This window comes from Octopus sinensis, linkage group LG20 (genome assembly GCF_006345805.1).
Source record: "Octopus sinensis linkage group LG20, ASM634580v1, whole genome shotgun sequence".
Lineage (NCBI taxonomy): Eukaryota > Metazoa > Mollusca > Cephalopoda > Octopoda > Octopodidae > Octopus > Octopus sinensis.
In genome coordinates, this window is record NC_043016.1 from 10,007,385 (window position 1) to 10,031,543 (window position 24,159).

Genomic DNA, 24,159 nt, shown 5'->3' on the forward strand with positions numbered 1-24,159 from the left:
TAAGCATCTTCTTTTAGATGTTATCAATATCTTTATTAACCACAAAGGCTTGCAGAAAACATGTAAAATACAGAACATCAGATTTATGACATATGTAGAACCGGGCGATTATAAGTTATGCTAACTATGAATTTACTGTTGCTTTAACTTTTATTGGTTTCAGCCAGAGGCTACGGCCAGCTTGGACACAGGTTGAATGTAATAGATTTTTATTTCATACCCATTTTCTGGTCTTTTCTCTGGATTCATTTCTTGTTGAGTAACGATTCGGATAGAGCTGCTCTTCTTTGTGCCAGATTTTCAGCAATGTGGGTTCATCTGGTACCTTAACTAAAGATTTGTCCAAATGCATTTTTTGAAAACATCTACATTTATACTCCACAGACCTCTAAGGTTGTTTGGCAGACTGCTGAAAAGTTGTGCGCCCTTAAAATTGAGGTTGTTACAATACTGTGTCCTTGCTCTAGACTCAAGAGCTAGCATGCAGTTTTGGGATTGAAAGCTTTACCGATTACACAACTGGACACCGCTGCATTGCACCAAAGATCACCTCCTTTGGTGCGATGCAGTGGTGTCCAGTTGTGTAATCAGTATAGCTCTCGATCCCCAAACTGCATGCTAGCTCTTCTGAGACCTTCCAAACGTATGTATGTGCATATGTATGTGTGTGTGTATTAATTAATTCTTATATATATATATATATATATATATATATATAGGTGCAGGAGAGGCTGTGTGGTAAGTAACTTGCTTACCAACCACATGGTTCTGGGTTCAGTCCCACTGCGTGGCACTTTGAGCAAGTGTCTTCTACTTATAGCTTTGGGCCGACCAAAGCCTTGTGAGTGGATTTGGTAGACAGAAACTGAAAGAAGCCCATCGTATATATGTATATATATATGTGTGTGTGTGTGTCTGTGTTTGCCGTCCCAACATCGCTTGACAACCGATGTTGGTGTGTTTCCGTCCCCGCAACTTAGCAGTTCGGCATAAGAGACCGATAGAAAAAGTATTAGGCTTACAAAAAAAAAATAAGTCCTAGGGTCAATTTGCTCGACTAAAGGCGGTGCTCCAGCATGGCCGCAGTCAAATGGCTGAAACAAGTAAAAGAATATATATATATATATATATATATCGTCTGTAAACAAATCCAAGAAAGAAGCACACTCTAAGTTATAGAACAGTATATATTAAAGTTAGATAAAGCCGGTATATGGAGTTACCAAAGGTTTCACGTCCATGAAAGGCTTAGCTTTCTGGCGTATCTTCAGATTCCCAAACCTATTTCTTTACTACCCACAAGGGGCCAAACACAGAGAGGACAAACAAGGACAGACAAATGGATTAAGTCGATTATATCGATCCCAGTGCGCAGCTGGTACTTATTTAATCGACCCCGAAAGGATGAAAGGCAAAGTCGACCTCGGCGGAATTTGAACCCAGAACGTAACGGCAGACGAAATACAGCTACGCATTTCGCCCGGCATGCTAACGATTCTGCCAGCTCGCCGCCTTAATGAATCCATCAAAACTGAGTTTCTAAGGCAAACCTTGTTAACTAAAGGCCATTCTAAAACATAGAGGAGGAAAGTAACGGGGTCCTTTCCTCCTCCATATTCAACAGAGGTCACTCGCTAAAGAGGCCTTTGGGATCTGATGATACGCCATAACGCTAAACCCTTTATCGACGTGAAACCTAAGGTAATCCCATAAACCGGCCTTATCTAACTTTAATATGTGTGTGTGTGTTTGAACATGCATAAATCAACGTCGGCCGTTTTGAGTTACGTGATTTTCGACTTCATGTGTTATTTTTATATTAAAAAAAAAATTAATGAAACAACAAAAGTCAATTTAACGTCTTAAAGCATAAAAAATAAAAAGGAAAACACTAAAAAGCCAACACTAAAGTAGGATATCAAAAATAATTGTGAAAATACGAACAAACCATTTATTAAAACAGATATAAGCTAATATATATATAACTAGCAGTATCGCCCGGCATTGCTCGGGTTTGTAAGGGAAATAACTATATAAGCATTTTTAGAGAGTTATAGCCAAAAAATAGCAAAAAAATGCATTATAAATGGAAAAAAAAATTATGGTAATTTTTTTAAAAAATCGTTGACTTATCGTAGACATTTTTAGAGAGTTACTTCCCTTATATAATAGCGAAAAAATGCATTAAAATGGAAAAAAATGATGGTAAATTTTTTTTTAAATCGTAGACTCATTGTAGACACGCGCTAATACCCAGAAGGGCTCGATATGAATCACGACTATAAGATACCCGGTTTTGGTTAAACTGCACCGCAAAATGTGGGAGTAGTTAGGAATCTAAATCGTAGGAGACAGACACACAACTTCACTTTTATATATAAAGATGTATATATTTTCGTGTTACATCGTTTTTCGAGATGTCGCATGTCCTGGAACCAGTTAGTGACACATGTTGAGGTACACCAGTATATCATTGCTTATCTTTTGCGTCTTCTCTCTAGCAAGTAGAAAGTCGGGTCTTTTAATCTCTTTCTGTAACTCATCTCAATGAATGAACGAAAACGAAACTAGAGCTTTTGAAGGTTAAACATTCACAACATGACCGTTAGAGTTATCTCCCTCTACAGTGTTAACACAACAAAACTCGATTAAATGATGTTTTCGGCACTGAATTTTACCGGACTTCTTAGAGAAGTCCGTTATGTTTATGGACTTTCCAGATGTAAAATTTACCAAAAATTAAATATAAGGTCAGTGAAATATCAAATTAATTTTAGCGACTAATAACCATAAATATTTAATCTTAAAATAATAATAATTCTTTCTTTCAAATTTTGATACAAGGCTAACTGTTTTAAGGTTAGGGTGGAAATTAATTACATCGGTCCTCAGTACTTCACTGGTACTTTATTGTTATCGACCCCGAAAGGATGAAAAGCAAAGCGACCTCGGCGGAATTTGAACTCAGAACACGAAGACTAATAATTATAATAATAATAATAATAATGTTATTTATTTTAAAATTAACCACGTTACATAACCGATTCGTTAACAACGGAAATATTCGCAACTACATTTCTTGAATTTCGTTTAATAATAATAATAATAATAATAATAATAGTAATAATAATAATAATAATAATAATAATAATAATAATAATAATAATAGTAATAATAATAATAATAATAAAACATTGTGTACAGTGCTCAGGTGCACTACAACTCATCTAAAGTGTATATATAATCAGGTGTAGTTTCGGCGGATTTCGGAAAGCATGAGGGCCTTACATTCTTTTTCTTACATTCTTTTTCTTGTTTGTTGAATTAAATAGAAGGTCGATGGTGTTCAGTGGTTCATACCTTTCTCCAGATTATTAAAGATCGTATGGAAGGAAAGTTGTCGGTGTGGAATGACGAGGGGGTGGGGAAAATATAATTATTTTCCACTTAATTACTCGAAACGAAAGTCAAGAAATGTTGTTGCAAGTATTCCCGTTGTTAACGAATCGGTTAAAGAATAGGAATAGGACGGGATTCTGTGGTATTTATGTCATTCTGCAAGCAAGGGGGGAAAAAATGTAAGAGAAATATTTATAATCAGAAATCGAAGCCGATCAATTGCAACGGCACATGGCTCAATGTCACACCAAGAACAGTAACTCAGTAAACAAGCCAACGCGGTAGGGACTTTTTATGTGGTCACTCAGTCTGCTAGAAACAGCAGCCAAGTCCTTTTTGTTTTTAAATCATTCCCTACCTCAGTGGTTCTCAACTTACTTTGACACGGAAGGAACCGGTATTATTTAAGAGGGTGGAGGCGCAATGGCCCAGTGGTTAGGGCAGCGGACTCGCGGTCATAGGATCGCGGTTTCGATTCCCAGACCGGGCGTTGTGAGTGTTTATTGAGCGAAAACACCTAAAGCTCCACGAGGCTCTGGCAGGGATGGTGGTGATCCCTGCTGTACTCTTTCACCACAACTTTCTCTCACTCTTACTTCCTGCTTCTGTTGTACCTGTATTTCAAGGGGCCGGCCTTGTCACTCTGTGTCACGCTGAATATCCCCGAGAACTACGTTAAGGGTACCACGTGTCTGTGGAGTGCTCAGCCACTTACACGTTAATTTCACGAGCAGGCTGTTCCGTTGATTGGGATCAACCGGAACCCTCGTCGTCGTAACCGACGGAGTGCTTCCACTATTTAAGAAGAGTGGTCTCGGTGCGCGCACTCGCGTACTCGCACATCCGCGCTAGCTAGTAGAGACTAGTCGATCCTACAACGACTACCTAGCAAAGTAAATAAAACACAAATTAAATAATTTTTTAAAAAACAAAGTAAATAAAACACAAAAACACAAAGTAAGGATCAACTAGTCACGACTAGTTAGCGCGGATGCGCGAGTGCGCGCACCGGGACCACTCTTCTTAAATAGTACCGAAGGAACCGTCATATAATCTTACAGAAATAGTGAAGCTCATATCTTTTGTCTTTTACTTGTTTTAGTCATTAGACTACGGCCATGCTGGGGCACCGCCTTGGAAAATTTATTTTTAATCGAATGAATTAACTCCAGTACTTACTTTTTTTTAAAGCCTAGTACTTATTCTATCGATTATCCGAACCGCTAAGTCACAGGGACGTAAACACTTCAGCACCGGTTGTCAAGCTGTAAAGGAGGACAGACACATGTAGAAAGATATACACATGTTGAAACACACATACACTCACACAAGCGCATAAGTTGGATTTAAGAAGCATCTGATGTGATGTGGTATGCAAGAGACGACTGCGCTGGTATGGTCATGTGATGCATATGGATGAGGACAGCTGTGTGAAAAACTGTCACACCCTAGCAGTTGAGGGAACCTGTGGAAGAGGTAGACCCAGGAAGACCTGGAATGAGGTGTTAAAGTATGACCTTTGAATGTTGGGCCTAACTGAGGCGATGACAAGTGACTGAGACCTTTGGAGATATGCTGTGCTTGAAAAGACCCGACAAGCCAAGTGAGACCATGACTGTGGCCTATGCCAGTGGGTGTAACCAGCCCATTTAAGAGTACCCTTCAAGTTGATGTCATGGCTGATGACAGTACAGCCTGATGGGCACCTGTGCCAGTGACACGTAGAAAGCACCATTTGAGCATGGCCAATGCCAGTACTGCCTGACTGACCCTCGTGCCGGTGGGACATAAAAAGCACCCACTGTACTCTAAGAATGGTTGGCATTAGGAAGGGCATCCAGCTGTAGGAACATTGTCAGATTGGTTTGGAGTCTGGTGCAGTCTTCTGGCTCATCATCTCTCACTCAAACCGTCCAACCCATGCCAGCATGGAAAGCAGATGTTAAATGATGACGACGATGATGATGATGTTTGTAGAAAAACATTAATCCGGAGAAGAATCACACTTTAAGATGTAGAGCAGTTAATATTACATTGAGGGGGAAGGCTGATTTATGGGGTTACCCTGGGTTTCTCGTCTATAAGGGGTTTGGTCTTATGGCATATCGTCAGACCCCAAACCTGTTGGCCATGCCATAAAGCCAAATCCCTTATTGATGAGAAACCCAGGGTAGCCCCATAAACTGGCCACCCCCATTTGAGAATATTTAAACCAGTTATAGGGATAGTTTTATCAAAGATACCTTGCTTTCATATATTATATTTCTAAGAGGTATTTCTTCAATAAATATATATTATAAATCATCAAATATTATTAAGTTTGAAATGGAGAGATTCAATGGATAAAAATTAATTTATTAATTATTTAACATTGCCTACAATTGTTTCACTTTGCACCCAATTTAAATTATGGAACATGTATAATAACAAAAGTTTGCATTTTGTGCAGGCAATGTTGAATAATTAATAAACTTATTTATAGCCATTGAATCTCTCCATTTTCAAACTTGTTAAATATGTGTGTGTGTGTGTGTGTATGTATAGAGTGTTAGAAGCGGCGTACAGATATTACTCTTTACTCTTTACTCTTTACTTGAATAAATATATATATATAAATGAACAACCTGCTTGCACATTCACAATTTTATTTGACTTGTTTGAAGACAAACCAAAGGGCTGATAATAACGAATAAATAAAGAAAAATTAAAAAAAAGCTATGGTGATCTTCTTTTTTTCTCAACCCTGCATTGTTGGATATAATTTCTTTCTTTGTGTATTAAAGAAAGAAATATCTTAACAACTTTTCAAGCTGATCACATGGAGGAATAGTGTTCATATCCATTTCAGATGAAAACATATATATATCTCTCTCTATATAAACGGCAGTTTGTCTGTGCGTGTTTCTGTGTGTCTGTTTGCTTGTACCCTCACCCTGACCACGGCTTTCAACCGATTCTGATGAAACTTGACACACACATAGCCCAATGTCATAATTCAAAACTAACGCAGCGAAAATTTTGAAAAGTTCCCCCAGTTCTGAAAAAAATCGATAAATTCGACATGGGGTCGAGAATCAGAAATCCAAACCACAGACCGTCTAGGGGACGCAACTCCACCTTTTTTAACTCTCAAAAAAATTTACCATAATTTTTTTCCCATTTTTTTGCTATTTTTTGGCTATAACTCTCTAAAAATGCTTTATAGTTATTTCCCTTACAAACCTGAGCAACGCCGGGCGATACTGCTAGTATATATATATACATCAGAAAGTAAATTCCATATACAGTATATTATTTTACTTGTTTCAGTCATTTGACTGTGGCTATGCTAGAGCACTGTCAAGCAAATTGACCCTAGAACTTATTCTTTGTAAGCCTAGTACTTATTCTATTGGTCTCTTTTGCTGAACTGCTAAATTACGGTGATCTAAACACACCAACATCAGTTGTCAAGTGATGTTGGGAGACAAACACAGACACACAAATACATACATACATACATACACATATATAGATATGTATATATAATCAAAATAAGCAATAGGGTATCAAGAAGTGATGCAGTATGACCATTTCGAGCGGCTCTGTTTAATTGAACAATGCAATCATTACATCAATTTAGATGTAGAGCTATCATCAGCTGCACAAATAAATAGAATTTTAACAAGTAGGACACATTAATATAATTTTTCCCAAATACTTTAACAGAGCAAGAAGATGGAAGAAATCCATGTTGTCACTATTGTAGCTAAGAATAGACTATACTTCCAAGAAAGGCATGAAGCCCACTGGGGTCACAGCTTGTAAAGGATTGTGGTTCATTTCTAATTTATTTGTCTTCTTATCAACTACTAAATCTAAGACTGGAGGACTGTGTCTCTTTTGAATGAAGGGCAAGAGTGAGTTAACAGCTCATGGCTAGGTATGGTCATAAATATTGTCAAGACATTAGGAGTAGTAAAGGGGGTATAGAGTAACTGTCTATAAACGAGGCTGGGTAGGGGAAGACCCTAAATCATGATGTTAATTACCAGTTAAAGGGTCAAGACACAAATAAAACCTATGATGTTAATACAGAGCAAATTTTATCAGAGGTTCTTTGGGTGACTGTTTATAAACAATATTGTTGTTTTATGAAAATAAGATTTAAGATTATCAAAAATGATATCATAATCAAAATAGGTCAAATGTGTGTATATATCAATTTTGAACATTAAGAATGAATGATTATATAGAACCGGTTTAATATTCATTCATGTACTTAATTAATTACTTATTCAATGGTTTCTATAAAAACTGCTCAGGGCATTTACTTATGGAATACTGGAATGATAAACATGGTATCTATATATTAATTATAAGCCAAGAATCATAAAAAATAAAGATGTGTACAAATACACACACATCTATCTATGTGCACACACAACACACACACACACACAGTGTGAGCAATTTAGTTTTATAGAACGAGGAAATTTACCATAAGAAAATGAAAGAGATAAATTGAGAGAGATCTTTTCTGCTATTGTCTCAGATTTTGAAATTCTAAAATTAAATGAAAATTTTCAAATTCATACACACACATACACATATATACGAGGGGCTTCTTTCAGTTTCTGTCTACCAAATCCACTCACAAGGTTTTGGTCAGCCCAAGGCTATAGTAGAAGACACTTGCCCAAGATGCTATGCAGTGAGACTGAACCCAGGACCATGTGGTTGGTAAGCAAGCTACTTACCACACAGCCACTCCTGATATATATATATATGTATATATATCATCACCAGCATCATCCCTTCATGGTCAATAAAATAAAGTACCAAATGAGTACTGAGGTCAATGTAGTCAACATACTTCCTCCCCAACAAAATTTCTGCTCTTTAGTCCTGCTAAAATGCCAGTCCAAAGACTGGCATTCTCTTCGGAATATGTTGTAATCTCAGTCATTTACATGCCATAGGAACCGGGAAACCAACCTTATGAGTTCTACGGCATGAGAAAAAATAGAAAATTAATTGGTGCTGTAGGTGTGTGGTAAGAAGCTAGCTTCCCAATCACATGGTTTCGGGTTCAGTCCCACTGCGTGACACCTTGGGAAAAATGTCTTCTACTATAGCCTCAGGTCAACCAAAACCTTGTGAGTGGATTTGGTAGATGGAAACTGAAGGAAGCCCATCGTATGCATATATATATATTTAAATTCAGAATGGCTGACGACTAGCACCATGCTTGAAACTCAAGAGTACCAATGAATTTGAATCAAACTGTTTTGATCCATATATATATACGTACGTACAGCCATGCTACATGGTAGTGAAACATGGGCCGTGACAGCTGAGGATATGCGTAAGCTTGCAAGAAATGAAGCCAGTATGCTCCGATGGATGTGTAATGTCAGTGTTCATAATCGTCAGAGTGTAAGTACTTTGAGAGAAAAGTTGAACCTAAGAAGTGTCAGTTGTGGTGTGCAAGAGAGACGGCTGCGCTGGTATGGTCATGTGACGAGAATGGCTGAAGATAGTTGTGTGCAAAAGTGCTACACCCTAGCAGTTGAGGGAACCTGTGGAAGAGCTAGACCCAGGAAAACCTGGGACGAGGTGGTGAAGCACGACCTTCGAACTTTAGGTCTCACCAAGGAAATGACTGAAGACCGAGTCCTATGGAAGTGTGCTATGCATGAGAGGACCCGGCAGGACTAGTCAGGCCATATCCCGTGGCCCCTACCTGGGACGTAGTCGATCCACCTGTGCATACCTTCCTTCTTGTGACACTTGTGAAGACCTGCTGAGGCAAGTGAAAATCAATCAAAATAGATGAACATCAATGGAATTTGTATCTTTGTGGTACCAGTGCCTGTGGCACACAAGGAAACCATCCGAACGTGGCCGTAGCCAGTACCGCATCGACTGGCCTCCATGCTGTGGGAACATAGTGGCACATAAAAACACCATCCGAAGACCCGGCAAGACTAGTCAGGTCATAACCCGTGGGCCCTACCTGGGACGTAGTCAGTCCACCTGTACATACCTTCCTTCTTGTGACACTTGTGAAGACCTGTTGAGGCAAGTGAAAATCAAAACAAATCAAAATAGATGAACATCAATGGAATTTGTATCTTTGTGGTACCAGTGCCGGTGGCACACAAGACTCCATCCGAACGTGGCCGTAGTCAGTACCGCATCACTGGCCATCGTGCTGTGGGCACATAACAAACACCATCCGTCGTGGCCGTTCGCCAGCCTCATCTAGCACCTGTGTCGGTGGCACATAAAAAGTAGTCAGTACCGCTTGTGGTACCAGTGCCGGTGGCACACAAGATCCATCCGAACATGGCCGTAGTCAGTACCGCATCACTGGCCATCGTGCTGTGGGCACATAAAAACACCATCCGGTCGTGGCCGTTCGCCAGCCTCATCTAGCACCTGTGTCGGTGGCACATAAAAACACCATCCGAAGACCCGGCAAGACTAGTCAGGCCATAAACCATGGCCCCTACCTGGGACGTAGTCAGTCCACCTGTGCATACCTTCCTCCTTGTGATACTTGTGAAGGCCTGTTGAGGCAAGTGAAAATCAAAATCAAAATCAAAATCAAAACAAATCAAAATAGATGAATATCAATGGAATTTGTATCTTTGTGGTACCAGTGCCGGTGGCACACTAGAGAAAACCATCCGAAAGTGGCCGTAGCCAGTACCGCATCGACTGGCCTCCGTGCTGTGGGCACATCCGAAAGTGGCCGTAGCCAGTACCGCATCGACTGGCCTCCGTGCTGTGGGTACATGACAAACACCATCCGATCGTGGCCGTTCGCCAGCCTCATCTAGCACCTGTGTCGGTGGCACATAAAAACACCATCCGAAGACCCGGCAAGACTAGTCAGGCCATAACCCATGGCCCCTACCTGGGACGTAGTCAGTCCACCTGTGCATACCTTCCTTCTTGTGACACTTGTGAAGACCTGTTGAGGCAAGTGAAAATCAAAATCAAAACAAAACAAATCAAAATAGATGAACATCAATGGAATCTGTATCTTTGTGGTACCAGTGCCGGTGGCACACACTTTGTGGTACCAGTGCCGGTGGCACACAAGAGAACCATCCGAACGTGGCCGTAGCCAGTTCCGCATCGACCGGCCTCCGTGCTGTGGGCACGTAACAAACACCATCCGATCATGGCCGTTCGCCAGCCTCATCTGGCACCTGTGTCGGTGGCACATAAAAACACCTTCCGAAGACCCGGCAAGACTAGTCAGTCCACCTGTGCATACCTTCCTTCTTGTGACACTTGTGAAGACCGGTTGAGGCAAGTGAAAATCAAATCAAATCAAATCAAATCAAATCAAAATAGACAAAATAGATGAACATCAATGGAATTTGTATCTTGTGGTACCAGTGCCTGTGGCACACAAGAAATCCATCAGTGCTGTAGTCAGTGCGGTAGGCACATGACAAACACCATCCGATCGTGGCCGTTCGCCAGCCTCATCTAGCACCTGTGTCGGTGGCACATAAAAACACCATCCGAAGACCCGGCAAGACTAGTCAGGCCATAACCCATGGCCCCTACCTGGGACGTAGTCAGTCCACCTGTGCATACCTTCCTTCTTGTGACACTTGTGAAGACCTGTTGAGGCAAGTGAAAATCAAATCAAAACAAATCAAAATAGATGAACATCAATGGAATTTGTATCTTTGTGGTACCAGTGCCGGTGGCACGTGGCACACAATAAAACCATCCGAACGTGGCCGTAGCCAGTACCGCATCGACTGGCCTCCATGCTGTGGGCACGTAACAAGCACCATCCGATCGTGGCCGTTTGCCAGCCTCATCTGGCACCTGTGTCGGTGGCACATAAAAACACCATCCGAGCGTGGCCGTCTGCCAGCCTCGTCTGGCACCTGTGTCGGTGGCACATAAAAACACCATCCGAGCGTGGCCGTTTGCCAGCCTCGTCTGGCACCTGTGTCGGTGGCACATAAAATCACCCACTACACTCTCGGAGTGGTTGGCGTTAGGAAGGGCATCCAGCTGTAGAAACACTGCCAGATCTGACTGGACTGGTGCAGCTTTCGGGCTCCCCAGACCCCAGTTGAACCGACCAACCCATGCTAGCATGGAAAGCGGACGTTAAATGATGATGATGATGATGATGATACATATATACATACATACATACACGTATATGTGTGTGTGTGGTGTATTTATGTGCATATGTTTGTCCCCTTCCCACCATCACTTGACAACTGATGTTGATCTCTGTAAATTAGCAGTTCATCAAAAGAGACTGATAAAATAAGCACTATGCTTATAAAGGGTAATTCTTCAACTAAAACCTTTTAAGGCAGTGCTCCAGCATGGCTGCATTCAAATGACTGAAATAAGTAAAAAAGAATAAAAAGAATAATGTTTACACAAATGCACACACAGCAGTGTATGAAACAAACACACCCTGTCATAAAGATACCCGGGTAGGTGCGTAAACAATCATACAAGCACATGGATATACAGTTGAATAGTTGCGGTCACAAAGAAGTACGTGACCTGGGAGTATCTAATGTAAACAAGAAACAGAAACGCAAAAAAAGGGAGAAAATGAGAAAAATTCATAAGTGGGGGTATAGAAGAGAGGAAGGCGGTGGGGCCGGAGGAAACAAAATGAAGAAGCAGAGAAAACTGAGGCAGTTATTTGTGCCATAGGGAGCAGGGGACCAGGGGACCCAGTTTGAAAGTGCACTTCTATATGTACTTGCGGTGGAATTCAACTGTACATGAAGAATGTTTGAAGGTCGGCGTTTGTGAGAGATGCAGCATTGGGGATGAATGAAGCCAGCTCAACCCATCCCGGGTGAATGCTGTCTCAAGACAAGACAAGACAAGCATTCAGCTGGGGTCGGTCAAGCTGGCTCTGACCGAAGAGTTCTCCATGTCCTTCACAAATGCTGACCACATCCGATGATCAGCTGAGCAGACACTGTAGATGCCATTCTTTGTCGAGGTTTAGACCCTAGTTTGAAAGTGAATCATTGCTCTTTCTTAGATATCAGATCTAACCTAATGCCATGATATTGGAGAATCCGCAGATGTAGAGACGGTAGGGAAGTGGTTCAATGAATTGAAATAGCAGGCTATAGCTCTGGGAATTCCCATTATGTTGTTGTCATTGCCAAGCAGATCTTTTCCAGTCTTCCTTGGATTCTGAACTTTTCCTTATGATTCTTTAAAATGTTTTATTCTTTACCATATCTTATTTACAGCTAACTCATTTATCATTAATCATTTCATGATACTTTTACTGTAATGTTACAAATACAGCTCCTAATTCTTACTGTCTCCAAGACTTTTCTTTATTACTTATAGTTAATCCAACCTTTAGAATCACTCTCAATGAGTCTCTTGGGTCAGCATTGTTTCAATCATATATTTCAGTTCTAATGTTTTATTGACAGGCAGAATCATATTCTTGAAAAATTATTTTCATTTTATTAGTTAACCTTTTTAGATTGAGAGCAGTAATGTCTCAATGGGACCTGTATGAAAAATGTTTATAATTTGATTCAAGTCAGTTGTTTGTAAGGGGGTAGGCATCATGTAGGGTTAACATAGTTTTAGAAGAGAAAAGGATGGAATATTTAATAAGAGTGTCTGTGAGTAGCTAAGATATAGTAAGAACGGTAAAAGCTGAATGGAGAGAGAGAGAGAGGAAGGAAGAGATGGGTTATTATTGTTTCTTGTTTTGGGTAATCACACTTGTTTGGTAGCCTCCATCGAGCTGACCCCTGATGTAAAGGGGCTGGCATAAATACAACAGCTTCAGTGTATTTTTACTTTTTGTTGAACATTGTTTATTTTATATTTTAAAATTTCATTTCCACTTGTTTCGCTAGGTGGACTGTGGCTGTGCTGGGGTCAAACAAATCAATCCCAGTACATTTTTTTTTTTTTAAAGTCTAGTACTTGTTATATCAGCCTCTTTTGCTGAACTGCTAAGTTGTGGTTGTCAAGTGGTGGCAAGGGACAAAGGCAACCCCCCCCCACACACACGATGGAATTTTATCAGTTTCCATTTACCACATCCACTCAGAAGGTTTTGGTTGACCCAAAGCTGTGGTCTAAAAATACTTGCCCAAGGTACCATACAGTGGAACTGTACCCCAAACCATGTGGTTTGGAAGCAAATCACTTACCTCACAGTCATGTCTGCACTATCATCATCACCACCACCACCACCACCACCACCATCATGAAAATCATCATCATCATCATCATCATCATCATCATCAAAATCACCACCACCATCCTCATCATCGTCATCATCATCATCATTGGACGTCTATTTTCCATGCTGGCATGGGTTAGATAGTTTGACTGGAGATGGCCATCTGAAAGGCTGTCCAGGGTTCATGTCCATTTGGCATGGTTTCTGTGGCTGGATGCTCTTCCTAATGCCAAACCAAGTTTATTATTGTTTTTGTTGCTATAGTACATAGGTTCTCAACCATTTTTTCTTTTATCAATGGACTCCTTTGATTACTATTTTATCCAGGTAATCCTCATTGCCATTCATCATCATCATTTAACGTCCGTTTTCCATGCTAGCATGGGTTGGACGGTTCAACCGGGGTCTGGGAAGCCAGGGGCTGCACCAGGCTCCAGTTTGATCTGGCAGTGTTTCTACAGCTGGATGCCCTTCCTAACGCCAACCACTCCGTGAGTGTAGTGGGTGCTTTTTATGTGCCACCTGCACAGGTGCCAGGGGGGTCTGGCATCGGCCACGATTGGTTGGTGCTTTTAACGTGCTACCGGCACGGAAGCCAGCCAAGGTGGCGCTGGCATCGGCCACATTTGGATGGTGCTTTTATGTGCCACCGGCACAGAAGCCAGTCGAGGCGGCGCTAAAAACTAGTCTAACAGAAACTTCTTTCAAAATCCCTATTTTGTTTTTCACACGTTCTCTTGTGTAGGTTGAACTACGTAAAATGTGAAAGAAAGAACCCTAGCTGATTCTTGTAATAAATACCAAGACATACATCTAAAGAAACATTTTTTCAGGGACCCTCAAAAAACTATTGTAGATCCACAACTTACTATTTTGTTATGTGAACCCTCAAAAGTCTTATATGGACCCTGGTTGAGCATTACTGCTGTGAGAGTGCCAAGTTGGTTATGGTAAAAGCATTCTTGTCATGAGCATCTCTTATTTTCTTACAATGCTGATAGGATTACATTTTTTACATTTACAGACGGTAAAGTGTGGTTTGTTGGAACTTTAATTACTATTTCTAGCGGATCCTGTCTGACCCTGTAGAACAGTGGTTCCCAACAATTTTTTACCTATGGATCCTGTATATTCCTATTTTACTTGGATTGGCCCTCATAGCCAGTTGATGTTTAAAAAATCTAATCATGTTTTTATAATTAAAATATATTTTTATAATAAAAAACATTATCAGGAATTGTATCAAAAATTGTTAAAATATTTTGTGTATTATTCTTTTATTCTTTTACTTGTTTCAGTCAATTGACTGTGGCCGGCCATGTTGGAGCACTGCTTTTAGTTAAACAAATTGACCCCTGTCGGTCGCTTTTTGCCAAACCACTAAGTTACGGGAATGTAAGCACACCAACATCGATTGTCAAGTGATGGTGGGGGGACAAACACAGACACAAATAACAAATACACACACACACACACACACACACACACACATATTAATTGCATAATATTTCTATTTGTGCTGTTAAATGTTTTAATCCTTTCTGTTTTCCTCGCATACTGTTTTTCTCTGTTATCTTGGTGTGGTATGGTGGATAAATTTAAGACTTTAGCTCTTATTTCTAGCAGGTGGTTGCTTGTTAAGCATCCTTATGCTTTGTACAAATATATATGTATATATATATATATATATATATAATATATATATATATATGTAAAAATGAGAAAAAAACCACCTTTTATCAATTCAAAATGAACAATTAAATTACACCATCTAGAAATATTAAAATTAAAATAACAATAAAATACTGACGATTAAGTAAATTGCAATTTACTTAATCATCGGTATTTTATTGTTATTTTAATTTTAATATTTCTAGATGGTGTAATTTAATTGTTCATTTTGAATTGATAAAAGGTGGTTTTTTTCTCATTTTTACATATATATATTATATTGTGTGAAATTTGATTTAGTATTTCTAAATTGAATTTTTTCCCTGTAAGTTAGGATTAACATTCCCTCAAATAATTATTATATATATGTATGTATGATGGGCTTCTTTCAGTTCCCATCTACCAAATCCACTGACAAGGCTTTGGTTGGCCCGACGCTATAGTAGAAGACACTTTCCCAAGGTGTCATGCAGTGGGACTGAACCCAGAACCATGTCTTTAGGAAGCAAGCTTCTTACCACACAGCCACACCTTTGCCTATTGTAGAAGTATCACCAATTTCTTGCAGATAAATTTTTTTAACAACAAAATCTTATACGGATCCAGGTTGAAAACCACTGACATAGAGGTTCCCTCATTGATTCATGTAGGTGTTTGGAGCAGAGGAGGATGTCTTTGCAGAAATGTTGTAGTAATTAGCTTTGGTCATGATATATGGATAAATTTGTGTGGGTTGTGAGAATAATGTTAATCAAAATAAATTTATTGTTCGTAAAAACTAATTAATTTTTCAGATTATTAACCTCATTTATAATGATGAAAAAATATTTCAAGTTATTTAAGTAATGGATTCTTTTATATATATATATATATATATATAAAATCCATTTGCCTTCAGAGTGCCTGGTCATAATGTCAGGAAGGAATGTAAAATATCATATCACTGTTTTGTTCTTTGGTAACTAGTAATGACATGGAATGTCAACATTTGTGCACATATGCACACATATACACACACCACACATACACACACATGCACACATATATGCACATACATGTATAATCATGTATAATCAAAAGGGATGAGAACACAAGCGCAGATAGTGTGTGTGCCGCCCAGGGTGGCCTTTCTGTTTGTCTCCTCCGAATCCCACAAGCAGAACACATATTGCTTACAGCAAACCCAAACGTGCTGCCCCTTTAAAAGTGCCGTCTGGGGCAGACCGCGCCACTGCTACATTAGTGGATCAGAGTAGGTTCTTGTTGCAGAGGAGCTACATAGCTACTCACATCCAGAAGAGAGTGAGAGGGAACTGTAAAGAGATAAAAAAATGCTTGTGGGAATTGCCCTTATCCTATGTAAAATACTGTCTATGTAATCTCAAACCCTAAAACAAATTTATAATCATTTTCTTATGTTTTCTTAAACATTCTCTAGAACAATATTTTGTGCAAAACCAGATATATGACACCCTAGTCATAACACCAACATGAACGTGTTGTTTCTTGAGGTCTCAGGGTAAGACTTGGAGTCAACTTGTACAAATACAAAGCAAAAGTCAAATATATAATCATCATCATCATCATCGTTTAACATCCGTTTTTCATGCTAGCATGGGTTGGACGGTTCAACCAGGGATCTGGGAAGCCAGAAGGCTGCACCAGGCTCCAGTCTTATCTGGCAGTGTTTCTACAGCTGGATGCCCTTCCTAACGCCAACCACTCTGTGAGTGTAGTGGGTGCTTTTTACGTGCCACCTGCACAGGTGCCAGGCGAGGCTGGCAATGGCCACTGTTGGATTGGTGCATTTTACGTGCCACCGGCACGGAAGCCAGTCGAGGCAGCACTGGCATCGGCCACGATTTGGATGGTGCTTTTTACGTACCACCAGTCCAGGGGTCCTGGCATCTGCCGGGTGCCAGTCATAGGATTGGTTCAATTTCGATTCCGATTTCGATTTCACTTGCCCCAACAGGTCTTCACAAGCAAAGGGTGGTTGGCATGGGTGCCTGTCGTCGGATGAGGTTCGATATTGACTTTGCTTGCCTCAACAGGTCTTTGTGTGTCCAAGGGAGGAAAGGCATGCATAAGTGGGCTAATTAATTCTTTTATTAGCCATGAGGATTCACATACAATAACATTAAAAGACATGCAACAACATAAAAGACAAAAATGGAATGATGCAATGGGTTTTACAGTGTGGAAACCAAAAAAAAAACAATAAAAAATCAAACAAATTAAAACTCCATTAGGGGAAGTGCTTTAAGGTCATTGTGGAAAACCCCACAAAAGCTATGGTTGCCTTATCAACAGGGCAAGAGCCCTTCTCCTTTGATACCTTTTTTACAGGTGCACACTCAGAATTGGTCCTTTCACCACTGGCCATTCTTCCAACATTCCCCCACCTTTCAACAAACTTGCTACAAGGCAACACAACTACAAGGCCAACATAAGTCCGATGGCTATGAAACCACCCTTTCAAAATCCTCCAATGAAGAATCGAATACCGCAGCTCATAGTAGAGAACTTTTTGCCCACTCAAGATCAGCAATAATATATGGCAAAGCTGAATCCACCTGTGATACAGGCATAAAACGCCTAAAAGATGACATTAATTTTGTTTCCATTTTGGTTGGAGAATTGTTCTCTGTGAACGAAAATGTCAGTGTTCTTAAGGTCGCTCGGCTAGGAAGATTCCAAGCGAACCCAACCGCAGATACTAGACCACGCCCAATAAGGGTAATCTTTTCTTCTGATCGGGAGGCTTCAGTCTTTCTGAACAGAGCTCAGACGCATGCCTGAGAGGACCCCAATATGGGTTTTCGCGAGGAATACTCACTAAGAGAGAGAATTCGCCGGAGGAACCTGATATCCGAACTAAAGATGAGGAAGCAAATGGGAGAGAAGGGTTTACGAATCCAAGATGGACAGATAATCAAGTCCTACCTCTGGTCCCATGCTGTAGTGCTGACAGGGAAAGTGATGTGAGGGCATATCGAAGTGAAGTTGATACCCCCGTCAACGATGCTATCTCTGATGCCCTTTATTCTGCTTGTTCCCCAACTCCCGCCCCTCAGACTTCACAGCTCAGCATCGTCTACACCAACTCGTGCTCCTTATTCCCAAAGTTCAGTGAACTATTTACACTGGCCATACGTGACTCCCCTGATGTGATAGCTATCACCGAGACTTGGCTGAATCCAGCAGTAAAGGACTCAGAAATCCACCTGCATGGCTACGTCCTTTTCAGATGTGACAGAGGAAAAAGGCGAGGTGGAGGTGTTGCTGTGTATGTTAAGTCTGAGCACAAACCGTCCTGCGGTATTCTACCCACAAATGCTCAACCTACAACAAAATTCGATGCCGTCTATTGCAAGCTGAGCCTATCTGAGTTTTGCCTGCCCGTGTTGGCTGTCTACAGGCCGCCTCTAGCCGACCCCCAGGATGATGCTCATCTACTCGAAGCGATAAGATTCGTTTCAGCTTTGCATGACTGCTTGGTACTAGGCGACTTCAACGCTCCTGCGATCGATTGGCCCGCATCAATTTGTACAACATCTTCCCGGTTCGGCCAGGCCCTTCTTGACGTGGCTGAAGATTGTTTTCTATCGCAACATGTTGAATATCCGACAAGGCATCGGTCTGGGCAGCAGCCATCTATGCTAGATCTGGTATTCTCCCGCTATCCAAGATCAGTGTCAGACGTATCTGTGTGCGCCCCTCTTGCCAAGAGTGATCATGCGGTCCTGAAGTTCGTCATGCACACAACTTTTTCCACGCCCACGATTACTTCGCTGCCACGTAGAGTCTTCTCTGCAATTAATCTTGAAATTCTAACCGAGGCTTCCGTGCTTCTGGACTGGCGATCCCTGATGACGTTGTCCTCAGTTGACAAACTATGGTCATCCCTCAAAGCATATGTAATCTGTTTGACTGACCAGGCAGTTCCCGTTGGGCTTCCCAAGAGGAAGAAACACAAGCCCTGGGTGACGAAGAAGGTTAAACGAGAACGTCGACTCAGAGATATTGCTTGGGCTGAATTCAAAAATCTGGATTCGACTGCAGCTTTTGAGGTGTACAAAACTCAACGAGACCGAGCCGTGAAAATTGAAAAGAAAGAACGCTTCAGTTATGAATACAAAATCGCGGCAAATGCCAGTAGCAATCCAAAAACCTTCTTTGCCCATGTCCAGCGGAATTCCCGCTTGAACAACCAGATTGCAACGTTGGTAGACTCAACAGGCGTATCGATTGAGGACCCTTATCAACAGAGTCAATTATTTGCCGAGGCTTTTTCAACTATTTTCAAACAAGATGATGGTCGTGAACCCCCTCCATTTGATAGATCGGTACCTCCAATGCTTCGGTTGATCATCACGCAGGACCAAGTCAAACGTGTTATTCAGGCCTCGATGTCAACAAGGGTCACGGCCCTGACGGCATACACCCACGGGTTATCAAAGCGTTGGCTCCGGTCATCTGCGAGCCCTTAACACGACTATTCAATATGTCATTGGCGACGGGTGTTATACCTGCAGACTGGAGAACAACGATAATCTGCCCAATTTTCAAGAAAGGGAGCCGCGAAGACCCGCTTAACTACCGACCGGTTCCCTTACATCAATAATCAGCAAGATGTTCGAAACCATCCTTAAGAAAAGTATGATGCTCCACCTCCTAAACACAGCCTCGATCACTGATTCCCAACACGGCTTCGTGCCGAAGAGATCATGCTTGACCAACTTACTAGTAATGGAAGAATTGGTGACGCGCATCTTCGATGATAGTGATGCTGTTGACATCGTTTTATTGGACTTTGCCAAAGCTTTTGACTTGGTAAACCACCGCCTACTACTTGTCAAGCTTCAAGCATATAGTTTCCATCCGGATATTGTACGATGGGTTGGTGCCTTCCTCTCAGATCGCTCCTTCCAAGTTCAAGTTAATGGTTCGCGGTCCGACGTCTCCAGTGCGAGCAGTGGCGTGCCTCAAGGTTCAGTGCTTGGGCCCTTGTTGTTCTTAGTCTTCATAAATGACTTGCCCGACGACCTCACGCAACACACCCTTCTATTTGCCGATGATATCAAACTGGTCGCTCCTCGCGGTAGTATAGAGGATCTTCGTCGATGCCTCCACCAAATTTGGAAGTGGTCTAACGATTGGGACCTGTGTCTGAACGTTCAAAGTGCTGTCATCTGCCTGTCGGCTCTACTCCTGCAACTCAACTTGATTTCGAGCCGGGTCGTCTGCTGCTGGAGAGGACCGATCAGGTAAAGGACCTGGGTATCTTGGTGGATTCCTCCTTTTCGCCTTCGGCCCAGTGCGTCCATGCTGCCAACAAAGCGCGCGGAATTCTGTTTTTGATTCGACGGTCATTCGGAATGCTCACAGCAGCCATATTCCTACCACTCTATGTCACGCTGGTGAGACCCATATTGGAGTATGGGATTCAAGCCTCTTCTCCTTATCTCCTCAAAGACATACAGCATCTCGAAAGAGTCCAGAGGCTGGCTACCCGCATGGTTCATGGTCTCAAAAATTTGTCCTACGAAGAAAGGCTGAGGACGCTTGACCTTTATTCTCTTGAAAAACGCCGCCGCCGTGGTGATCTCATTATCGCCCACAACATCATAAGCGGGAAGTGTAACCTCTCGAAAGAGCTGTTCTTCACTCCTGCTCCGGAGCGTCAGCTGCGGGGTCATTCTGAAAAGCTCTACCTGCGACGATTTCATCTCAATCGAAGGAGAGGGGCTTTCTCCGTCCGGGTTGCGGTTCCGTGGAACAAGCTGCCAGACGAGATGGTGAAGATGCCGACGACCGCTTTGTTCAAAGCCTCCCTGGACCTCAGGTGGCCTGAACTCTTTACATGAACACCACCCTGTACTTAACTCCATGTCCCCCTACATGGCCTTGCTTTTTGCTTTTGAGCCAAATTAACTAACTAACTAACTAACTAACTTCCCTCTCCACCCTCAACTTCCTTTTCAAGTGAAACTTGAAAAAGTTGATGAGGGTTTGGCCAAAGAGGAAAGTGTCTGTCTTTAGCCATTTCAAACGGGTCCACCATACTACCTCTTTTGCTACAGCCACCAGACAAATAAAAATTTTCTGCCCCTCTCAGCCAAAAGATTGGAAACATTACATATTATGTCTTGGTATAAAAGATGGGCTACATCAAATATTCTGCTCAATACAACAGATTTGTTTGTCAGTTGTTTGGCCTTAACCAGTTGAGCATGTCCCTTAGTGGCTGATGATATGTGCATCTCTGATCACAAGCAGAAGAAGTGGGGGAGCATCATAGCCGTGTGTTGAGAGGAATTCTTTGGGGTTTGGATAATTTACCTTTGGAAACATGGGTGTTTCGTTCAACATCCTTAAACAACCCTTATTCAGGGAGCTTTCGAGTGGGATGGGCTACTCGACCTGAAAAAAATTCTAACTGAATCCCACCTGCAAGGTCATGTGCTGTTTATCTTGACATGAGATCACCATGTCCTGCACATATGGTTGTGATGCATGTGCCTGGTGTACCCTTATCAGACAGGTAGTCATGATGGGTATACTGGGCTTCGTATATTTTACCCCAGTGTCACTTTGATGGCATGCACTGCTCTCTCTCTCAAAAATAATAATAATAATAATAATAATAATAATAATAATAATATGGTGTACCCTTATCAGACGGGTAGTCATGATGGGTATACTGGGCTTCGTATATTTTACCCCAGTGTCACTTTGATGGCATGCATTGCTCTCTCTCTCAAAAATAATAATAATAATAATAATAATAATAATAATAATAATAATAATAATAATAATACTAAGAAGAAGAAGGAGGAGGAGGAGGAGGAGGAAAAGAAGAAGAAGGAGGAAGAGTAGGAGGAAAAGAAGAAGAATATTTGCTCATTACTAGATTCCACCCACATTAATTTATTTCACGTTTCTCAAAGCTAGGCTGTCAACTAACTGGTTTGGTTCAGTTTAGATTTATTGAGAAATTATTGATTTGTCCCCAAAGCATGACGCTATTTAAAATATTTCCTGCTTTCCGTTTTCTTTGCTTAAGAATTAAAAGGTGATTTGTTTGGCTTCTTTTTTTTTTTTTCCCTCTTTTTTCCTCTTCTATCTCTTCTGTCATCATTGTCAGTAATGTGGGTGCCAAAGCCGTCACCATTGCCACCAGTACCATTAATATCATCAACAGAAGCCACCGAAGGGTAAAACCTCTTCAGTATGTTAGAAATGGCAGCTAAATCTTCATCAAGCTGTGTTCATATGCCTTAAAAAGACGTATCGTAAAAGATGTACCTAGGTGCAGGAGTGGCTGTGTGGTAAGTAGCTTGCCTCCCAACCACATGGTTCCAGGTTCAGTCCCACTGTGTGGCACCTTTGGCCCGCGTCTCCTACTATAGCCTCAGGCTGACCAAAGCCTTCTGAGTGGGTTTGGTAGACAGAAACTGAAAGAAGCCCATTGTATGTGTGTGTAAGAAGCTTGCTTTCCAACCACATGGTTCCGGGTTCAGTCCCGGATTATAGTGCAGAATAGAATATGTGTGGACATGTGTCTCCATATGTGTCCTTGTGTAAAGTAAAGTGTGTGTGTATATATGATCATGTGTTTCAGTCTTCATTTGTGTATGTGTGCTTGTCCGTTCATATAACCTATGTACCTATCTGTCTGTCTGTTGATCTGTTTACTTTCATATCCATATGCTTACATACATGTGCATATGCATATATATTTACATACACACCTCCCCCCCCCCATATATATATATATATATATATATCACGTGATCACGTGACCGACCAGACCGTCAGATGTTGTTACACATCGCTGGTCACAATGCGTTCGCATTGTTTTAGCCTTCAAATGACACCACCCCGCTGGCTAAGCGAGCAGGCCAATATATATATATATAATATATATATATATACGACGGGCTTCTTTCAGTTTCCATCTACCAGATCCACTCACAAGGTTTTGGTCAGCACATGGCTATAGTAGAAGACACTTGCCCAAGGTGCCATGCAGTTTAAAATTTTTTAAGTTACCTAGAAATTATGTTAAAAACTGCCGTTCAAACCGAAAAGATCGAAGCAGACGAGGTATCGTTGAAGGGAGTGGCAAAGTGAGAGAGATAGGAAGGACAGACAGGGACTGAGACAGAAAGAGAGACAGTGACAGAGAGGGAGAGAGTGATTGGTGACTGAAAGGAAGGTGTCGTTCGTTTCCTGATTTTTAAATGTTTGTCAGTATTTTCAGAGTTATACACATACGTACATCGAAAGAAAACTAGACACATAGATACATTAAACACATTGTTACATCGAAGACAATACTTACGATGGGTGAGAGGCAAGGAGACATAGAGGAGTGAGAGGGGAGGAAGAGGAAGACAGTGTGAGAGAGAGAGGGAGGGGAGCCAGAGAGTTAGAGAGATACATTGAGTAAAGGAAAGGTGTGGATAGAGAATAATAGTGTAAGAGAATGAAACCGTTCTCATATCTTCATAGACAAAACGCTGCAAAACTTTTCCTTTTTTTATGGTAGAGAAAAAGCAGATGAAAATATGGAAATTGCGAAAAGAAATGTTGTCTATATATCTATCTATCTACTTGTCTGTCTGACTGATCTATTTACAGATACACTTACATTTTTTATATTTTTCGTGAAGTTTTCACGGGTCCAGATAGTAAATTATCATTATAAATTTTTGTACATGTTTGCACTAATATACATTATACAGTATGATTGTATATTTACAAATGAATGCTGGCTGATGCCAATGTCATGTAACTAGCACCTGAGCCAATAGCATGTAAAAAGCACGGATATTTTCCTTTTGAACGGCACATGTCAACAC

At 41.2% G+C, this 24,159-nt stretch overlaps 1 protein-coding gene across 3 annotated transcripts in view; it reads left to right on the forward strand.

Moving 5' to 3' along the window:
• The first annotated feature begins 2,421 nt into the window (after window positions 1-2,421).
• The window catches only part of LOC115222618 (protein ABHD11), a 228,602-nt gene continuing 206,864 nt past the window's right edge, over window positions 2,422-24,159 (forward strand). Inside the window, exon 1 of one of the 3 annotated variants that reach the window (XM_036511590.1) lies at window positions 2,422-2,457. In XM_036511590.1, the coding sequence (XP_036367483.1) occupies window positions 2,425-2,457 (33 nt within the window). In that variant the 5' untranslated portion in view covers window positions 2,422-2,424. Of the gene's footprint in view, window positions 2,458-2,534; window positions 2,751-24,159 lie in introns of those variants that run through there. The other 2 variants (XM_036511589.1, XM_036511591.1) reach the window with 2 other exon arrangements.